This window comes from Pangasianodon hypophthalmus, chromosome 24, assembly GCF_027358585.1.
Source record: "Pangasianodon hypophthalmus isolate fPanHyp1 chromosome 24, fPanHyp1.pri, whole genome shotgun sequence".
In the NCBI taxonomy this organism is placed as follows: Eukaryota; Metazoa; Chordata; class Actinopteri; order Siluriformes; family Pangasiidae; genus Pangasianodon; species Pangasianodon hypophthalmus.
Window position 1 is genome coordinate 405831 of NC_069733.1, and position 8811 is coordinate 414641.

An 8811-nucleotide genomic window follows, 5' to 3' on the forward strand; every position below is an offset into this window, starting at 1 on the left:
CATCAGTAGATAAGCAGCTCTCAGAGCTCAGCAGAGTAAAAAACACATTTTCATTAAAAAAAATCCTTACAAAGGTAACATGTGAAGACAAAATGCAGTAATATTATTACTACTAATAGAAATAATAGTAATATAGAGAGTTAACAATTATATACAGAACAAATGAGAACAGTGCATTACAATGTGCACAAAAACTAAGCAGAGCTTAATGTACACAAATAATGAACACCTACATTTATTATAGACACATTTCTCTGCTGAATTTTTGTACTTTTACAACATGATGATAAAGAAAGCTTTAACGCTTCATCTCCAGCTGCTGGAGCTAATTATTTTCCATGTTTATTAGACAGTTAGCATTTTACTAACTAAAACTTTGGCAGCCCAACTGTAACAATACACACATCACACATTTATAAATTCAAATCAACTAATTAGTTAATAACGTGGTGAAACTGGTGGAAACACGTCAAGCTCAGTGAAGAACATGTTGAAGGAAAAGGATGGAGGATGCAGGGGCTGGAGATATAAACTCCAACCTGAACACTGAAATATTATTGTTTTTTCTTTTTAAAAGGCAACACATTCTGTGTCACAGTAGAGTAAGTGTGAAATGATGCAGTATGAAAAACTAAAAGATGAATGTTTGAAAGGTTGAACTGATTCTCCTCCTCTCACGTGTCATTCTGCTGGTTTTTATGTGACTCTGAGCATCGTATCAGAGCAGAGTGAATCTGAGTAGAGTATAATGTTAACACTCGTCTAACTGCAGGCTGGTTTTCTCAAGTTGCTTATAAAAGCTGCATTAAGAGCATTTAGCAGATGTGCTTATGTCTCTCCTCTCAAACATCCTCACTTATACAGAAATATTCCAGTAAATGAAACCTGTACATGGAAGTCAGTAAAGCTACGCAGGTTGTACATAACACTAATACATCACTAAATGATGAATGTAAAAAGTAAAAAAAAAATAGATGATTATCCGTTAGAGACTCTCAACACGCACAGTGTTCAGCTGGATGATTTCAGTGGAATCATCATTCTTCTCCGCAGTGCTGCAATCACGCTCTGAATTCTTTGCCCTTTTCTTCTTGTCCCGATCACAGCAGTTTAATATCGATGGAAGGACAAAACAATGCAGGAAAATGCCAAGCACCAAACCCAGACAGAACCAACAGAGTCCAACAACCCAGCTGGGTACCTGTTCACCTGAATACAGAACACACATCTCTCACAAACTATTTCAATCATCAGTTCTATTTGATTGTTCATTAATTTCTGATGACACCTGATTATTCTGATAATTTCTGAGCTGGTAATAAATATTTACCTTCTACACACTTGGTTCTGATCTTTCCTGTAGTGGTGAAACCAGACGCATTAGAAACCAAACATCACAACATTCCAACACCATCAACCAGCAACATCAACTTTACAGTCAGGGGAAAAAGAAAGTACACCCTCCTTCAACCCTCCTTATGTTTTTATTTATCAGGACCTAAATAACAATTGTGTGGTCTTCAGCAACTTCTGTAAACAAACACATAAACTCAACAGAAGTTCTGCTTTTATAGAGGTACTTACACTTCCTGATGATGAATGAATCTTGTACATTTCATTAATAACACCTGGCTGCTAATTACTCTCTTAATGATTGTGGAAGTAGGAAGGGTGCACTTATTTTTTCCCACCTGGTTTCTGAATGTTGCTTTACTTTTGGGGGAAAAAATGACTACATATTGAAATCTTTGGTGGTTTTTGTTGTCACCTGAGCGTATGTGTTTGTGTAGAAGTTGGTGAAGACCAGACAATTGTTATTTAGCTCCTGATAAATAAAAACACAGAATTGTAGGAGGGTGTACTTTCTTTTTCCCCTGACTGTTCATCAAGAGTTAAGAGCTGAAAACCCCAATCACAGAGCAGTGTAAAGTCTTACCTGTAACACTGAGTGTGTGTGTAGCTATGATCTCATCATTCTCAGTGTCCCACACAGTGTACACACCGCCGTCACTCAGCTTTAAATCACTCAGAGTAAGTGAGGACTGGAACGATGTTCTCTTCTCATATTCAGGGCTACAGTGAACTTTACGTCCCTCGACTGTACAGAGTGTAACAGAGCTCTGAGTTCCATCATCACCGCTCCTGTTAAACGTGATCTTCACTCTCTCCGAGATCGGCAAATCCACAGTGAGGGAATCTCCAGGATCGAACTCTCTGATAAAGTTAACACCTGAGGACATAAACACATTTATAATCATACACAGCAAATGAAAAACTGCATTGTGTTGCATGTGTATTTTATCATTCTTTTTTTTTACACTATAAATATTAATTAAATTAGTTTTATATATATAAAACTTGTGATAAAATGAATTATTACTGTTTACAATTATTAGAATTACTGCAAATGAAAAGCACTGGTTATTTTTAAACACACATCACAAGGAGGAATTCATGGAAATGGACACTCACGCTCCATGCTGAGGCGCACATCACAGACGTCCTTACCCTCACACTGACACGTGTACCAGGATCTCTTACTGTAATCAGCTGCAGTGATGGTGAGAGACAGATCTCCCTTCAGGTACTGAGCATGAGACATTTCATACCCCTCCTCTGAGCTGCAGGATGTCTGATCACACTGAGCGATGACATCATCTCGACTGTGGGTCTTGACCCATTTGACCAAACCAGAACATTTCCGTTTACAGGGCAGAGTAGCCGACTCATTACATCTGGTCTTCACAAAGTGTCCAGCTGACACAGAGTCAATAGCTGCAGGAGAAACAAAGCAAGAATGAGCTCCTGCACAGTACAAATAACACTCCACACATCACTCATATGCATCCAGAGAGACTTCTTCTGTAGGTTACTGAGGAGATTACAGCCTCATGACCATGTGCCAGCAATCATTTATATAGTGTACTGTGACGTTAAACACTGACAATATTGTTAAAAAAACAAAAATCCTGCCAGCGTAGCTTAAATAGCGCCCCCCAGTGCCAAGCAACAAGAAAATTCATGAAAAAGTAAATTATGCTCCGCCTCTCATGAATGGATTGGCATTTGGTGGCCATATCTCTTTATAAATCTCAACATGTTTTTGATATTTACTGAGGTTCAAAAATAGGTTTCACATATTATGCAAACTAGTGGCAGAGCTGATGCTTCCTGAGGCCTGTTTCTGAGGACCCAAGGATCCGGAGAAATAAGACTTTCGGTTGTAGAACATACAGTTCATGAGATATGGAACTATCTTGCGGGGATACAGCTCTCTTGCCTGAGTAGAGGGATGGAGTACTGTCTATTTACAAAAATTTACCGTTTGGTCTGAATGATTCATTTAAGGGAAGAAGAAGAAGAAGAACTTTTTCAGATCTGATGATAATACTCCTGTTATATGCCTCTAGTCTGCATTCTGTTCATGCTACGGTGTTAGTGTATCATAAGAACCTAACTAAAGTAATAACACGGTCTTTCTTGCTAACCCGTGTCTGTGTGTGCTGCAGTACTACAAAAGAGGAAAAAGAAACTTACTGACTAAGATCAGACACCTGAACAGGAACACGTGGATCTTGTAGCTCCTCATGTTTCTGGAATCGTTGAGGAGAAACAGAGTTATTATTACATTACACAACACTGCTAATAAATTCTGGATTCTGATTGGTCAGTAGGTGTTGATTAATTTTCTATGACAGCAGCTCCATAGCTAGGAGAATTTTTGGGTTTGAACCCCCTCTGAAATACTGCATGACCATTCTTAATGTAATCTGTGGGTGGTTATCATAACTCCCATACAGGGCTCCTGAGTGGCGCAAAGGAAAAGTGAAGCAGCCAAAAGTGAAGAAGGAAGAAAGAAAAGTTAAAACTATAACTATATATGCACCCTTAGGGATAATAAAAGAAATAAAATTATATAAAATTATATAAAATTTATAAAATATTGCACAGATGAATATCACAGTAATACAGTGTTGTAAGAAATAAAATTATATAAAATTTATAAAAAATATTGCACAGATGAATATCACAGTAATGCAGTGTTGTAAGAAATAAAATTATATAAAATTATAAAATATTGCACATTTGAACATCACTGTAATGCGGTGTTGTAAAGTCTGACAGCCACTGGTATGAATGACCTGCAGTAGCGCTCCTTCCTACACTGGGGGTGTAGCAGTCTGCTGCTGAAAGAGCTGCACAGGGTCACCACAGACCCATACAGGGGGTGAGAGGTGTTGTTCATAATAGATGTCAGCTTGGCTAACATCCTCCTCTCACTCACCTCCTCCACAGAGTCCAGTGGACAGCCCAGGACAGAGCTGGCTCTCTTTACCAGCTTGTTCAGTCTCTTCCTGTCCCGCTCTGCACTGCCTCCCACCCAGCAGACTACAGTGTAGACAATTGTGGAGGCCACCACAGTATCGTAAAATGTCCTTAATAATGTCCTGCACACTCCAAAGGACCTTAGTCTCCTCAGCAGGTGGAGGCGACTCTGGCCCTTCTTGTACAGAGCATCAGTGTTATCCAGCCAGTCCAGTCTATTGTTTAGGTGGACACCTAGGTACTTGAACCTATCCACCAACTCAGTGTCCAAGCCCTGGATGGTCACTGGTATGTGGTGCGGTGTTCTCCTTCTCCGGAAGTCAATCACCATCTCCTTCGTCTTACTGGTGTTCAAGTGCAAGTGGTTACACTCACACCAGTCAACAAAGTCCTTGATGACGTCCCTGTATTCCTGTTCATTCCCATCAGATACACATTCAACAATGGCTGTATCATCTGAGAACTTTTGGAGGTGGCAGGTGTTGGTGTTATAACTGAAGTCCGAGGTGTACAGTGTGAAAAGGAACGGGGAGAGCACCGTGCCCTGGGGAGCCCCAGTGTTGCAGACTACCACTTCAGACACACAGTCACGCAACCTTACATACTGTGGTCTGTTGGTGAGGTAGTCGATTGTCCATGCAGTCAAGTGATCATCCACCCCCGACCGCTCCAGTTTCCCACGCAGCAGTGCTGGCTGTATGGTGTTGAAAGCACTGGAGAAGTCAAAGAATATGACTCTCACAGTGCTCCCGGTGGTCTCCAGGTGAGTCAGTGCCCGGTGCAGCAGGTAGATCACTGCGTCGTCCACACCGATGCCAGGCCGATATGCAAACTGCAGTGGGTCGAGCACTGTGCTCACTAAGGAACGGAGGTGACAGAGGATGATCCTCTCCATGGTCTTCATCAGGTGGGAGGTTAAGGCAACAGGTCTGAAGTGGTTCAGCTCCCTGGAGTACGCTGGTCTGGAGTAGGGTGGAGAGGGAGAGCGCTGGGTGGGAGAGGAAGTGGGAACAGAGTCAAATCTGTTAAAAAACAGATTCAACTCATTTGCCCAGAGCTGATCACCATTTACTGATCCTCTCCCGCCACACTGACCATGCCCTGAGATGTTTTTCAGTCCTCTCCACACATCACGGACATTGTTTTGCATTAACCGCTCCTCCAGTTTCCTCCTGTAGCTGTCCTTACACCGTCTTATCCTGTATTTGAGTTCCTTCTGAACTCTCTTAAGCTCCTCTTTGTCCCCTGAAGCAGCCCCCCACCTGAAGCAGCCCCCCCCCCCCCCCCCCACACCTGAAGCAGTCTCCCACCTGAAGCAGCCCCCCACCTGAAGCAGTTGATGAAATTCTGACTAGATGCCCTTATAGCAACACAAGTGCAGTCACGTCGCTCTTTGGGAAACATTTGGGAAACCGGAACATTACTGCAGATTGCACTTTGATGTTGATGTCTTCACTCATCATGTAAGGAACTCTGATCTACTGACTTGTTAATTTAATGATGCCAACCAGCACGGCTGACATGATGGAGCTTTGGAATGGCTGTGATATCCCCAACACGTCTAAGGGTTGTTAAGACCTGTAAGAGGACAGGTGCATGTTGGTCTCTCTAAACCTGGGACCAACTTAGCCCATAGTTCCAAGAGAATGGCTTCTGGGAATTTAAATCAGCTCATCTGGCAATCATCACGGCAAGGAAATCTTTGTGGTGTCAAAAACACTATTGTTCAGTTGGTGTGGTCTTCTAACAATAAGCAAACTGTAGACTGCAAATAGTTAATGGGAGCAATAAATATCAGTGCACAGAACCGGACTAAGCAACCAGTCTAAATAAATAAATATAAATAAATATAAATAAATAAATAAATAAATAAATAGACTGTTATGCTATGTGATGCTGCTCATGTCCCAGCAGTCTGTATGCAGTTATTATGGAGTTGCATTATCAGATATGAAGTGGGAAGTGTGAGAGCTTTGATTGACACATTTAGCTGTAATTCTCTACATAACCACAGGGTGTCGCTAATTCCTGCTGTTTCTAAATGTTACTGATGGCGCTGCACTTGGGTCAAAACCTCCGTAAACTTCCGCTCAGTTTCATGCCGAGTCTTTCTTTCTGAACTCCAGTTTCTGCACTTTTCACACACAAACTACAAACACAACACAAAGTACAAATAATACAAACACAACTACAAAAACACAAGTCATACACAATCTACAAACAACACAAAACACAAACAACAAACACAAACACCACAAACATCAAACACAAACAACAAAGTACAACACAAAATACAACACACAAAACACAAATAATGTACATGTAATCATCTGCCTTTACACTTCCACTTCCTGAGACGCTCTGTGTGTGTGTGTGCGCATGTTGTAAACGCACTTTTCTGTTTGTTTGTTTTAGACCTCAAACTCCAACTTAACAGCTAATAAAGCTTTAAAGCTGAACAGTAGTGAGTGCTGAGCTGCACTCAGTCCTCAGATTTAAAGCAGTGAAACACTCCAGTTCCAGTTAGTTCTAATTATTTAACAAACACTAATAATTCAGTACTCACCCAGATAAGAATCATTTCACACCGATGAGGAGAAACAAAACCCCTGAAGTGCAGAATAAATCCACAAGCACACACACACTGAGTATCAGCGGAATAAAAGCTACATTAATCCCAGACTGCTGCTGAACACTGCTGAGCCTCGTCTTTGTTTGTTTGGGTTTGTTGGGGACTTTAAATCACCTGACAGCGAGTCACTTCAGCAGGAAGTGTGTGGTTTTGCTCTGCGAAATGAACAAGAGGAACAAACAGTGAAGCTGTGGAGGTTTTGAACACACTGTGTGTATGATGTTAGTTTGTGCAGTGTGAAGTGTAGTACTTTATTGTGAAGCTCTGAAGAACTACACACACGTTTAATAACCACACAAACAGCTTTTCAGTTCAGAAAGTTTAATGACTTTAAGGAGTCTTTGTTCTGAGGAAAACTTCCATCTCGTAATATTGATTTCATTTCATCAGTTTCTTACTGAAGGACTCTACTATCACTTACACACAGCTGTACACACTCTGCATTAAATCTCTCTATTGCTTTAGCCCTCATTTTATCTCCTCATTCACAAGGAGGCTCACAGATCTGACAGGAACACGAGATACAGCCGAACACTATTTAAACTGTAGGAGTTTAATTACTGGTCATCAGCACACATCTGGCATGCCTGAACCCTGCTGCTCCTTCTTCACTCCTCTGCAGGTCTGACCTCTATTTGCCCTCAAGGTGACTGCTAGTTTTTTAACACACTATTTACTACAGTAGTGTGTATTATCCTGCATCGGTGTGCTGCATCAGTTAGCGTCCTTCTCCTGAGAATCACTGCTGCTGCTGAGGATGAGGAGGATGAGGATGATGATGATGATGATGAAGAGCTGCATGGACAGCCTAAAGACTGCTGTGAGGTTGCTGTGGATGGAAGCACACAGATCTCCTAAAGGTGGCTGTGGATGTTCTCACGTGGACAGGATAATCATTACACTTGCTAAACACTACACTCAAGTCTCATTCATTACACAGCAGATCATTTCACTTGGATACTACAGACTTACAGCTAAAACTCGACTGCAATCGATAAAGACCCTGATGTTCCTACTGAAGAGCCTTTAAACACACTTAGCACTTTTTGACCACACAGTATACAGTTAGCAGATCAATGACTTAATAATAATAATAATAATTATAATAATAATAATAATAATAAATCAGCTTTCTCAGAGACAAGGTCACTTTACAGAGGAGGGCTGCTTTAAAACAACAGACTAACAGAACACAGGATTAACACATTTACACAGGGAATAATAATCACACAATCACACTGCTCCAGAAACACACACTTTAATTATTACATGTGCCGTTACTTTCTGTACAAATGCAGTAAAAAACAAATATTCAGCTTTAAAATTATTATGCCTTTCATCATAATAAAACATGTACAAACATTTCATATAAAACCAAGGCACTGCTTTAAACAACCGCTTCACTTAATAATTTTCTAAATGTGGACGTTTCAGAGATTCGGCTCGTATTCAGAGTCAGTAACATGGTTTGAAGAATAAGCTGACTGAGCGCTCACTGAAATCCAGCTTCATTCACAACTTTATCCATAAAAACACTTTATAAGAAGAGCGAAGTCTCTGATTAAGACGCGTCTCCTCTGATCTCCTTCATGTGAAAATACTTTGCATATTTCACATAAACACTAATAACACCTGAGGAGGGCATTTTTGGTAAAGCTGAAGCAGGAAAAGTGAAATATAATACGACGTCACATAAAATTCAGAAATAAAAGCAACCAGACAAACAGACAACAACACACACATCTCTAACAATTGTGTGGTCCTCACCACAAAAAAAACAACAGATTTTAATATGTAGTCATTTTTTTCCCAAAAAGTAAAGCAACATTCAGAATGCTGATAACTAAACAACT

The 8811-nt window shown here is 40.6% G+C and overlaps 1 protein-coding gene across 2 annotated transcripts; it reads right to left on the reverse strand.

Annotated features, from left to right (window-relative positions):
* Positions 1–557: 557 nt before the first annotated feature.
* LOC117595912 (uncharacterized) lies at positions 558–7093 on the reverse strand. 2 transcript variants are annotated; one of them, XM_053229067.1, is made up of 6 exons: positions 6893–7093; positions 3538–3593; positions 2473–2757; positions 1937–2230; positions 1331–1357; positions 558–1209 (listed from the first exon to the last, which is right to left on the reverse strand). In XM_053229067.1, exons 2-6 carry the CDS (start codon positions 3587–3589, stop codon positions 986–988), a joined length of 882 nt encoding a protein of 293 aa, XP_053085042.1. In that variant the 5' UTR covers positions 3590–3593; positions 6893–7093; the 3' UTR covers positions 558–985. The 2 variants fall into 2 exon arrangements, with proteins under 2 accessions (XP_053085042.1, XP_034154858.2); XM_034298967.2 differs by having other exon boundaries at positions 2473–2775.
* Between the last annotated feature and the right edge of the window lie 1718 nt (positions 7094–8811).

Bases quoted from the DNA above. Each gene is read 5' to 3' on its own strand.
- LOC117595912 (XM_034298967.2), bottom strand. From the start codon at position 3,589: ATGAGGAGCTACAAGATCCACGTGTTCCTGTTCAGGTGTCTGATCTTA. The intron at 1,358-1,936 runs GTAAGACTTTAC...TCACCACTACAG, and splicing joins ACACACACTCAGTGTTACAG to GAAAGATCAGAACCAAGTGT. The intron at 1,210-1,330 runs GTAAATATTTAT...TTCTGTATTCAG, and splicing joins CAGAACCAAGTGTGTAGAAG to GTGAACAGGTACCCAGCTGG.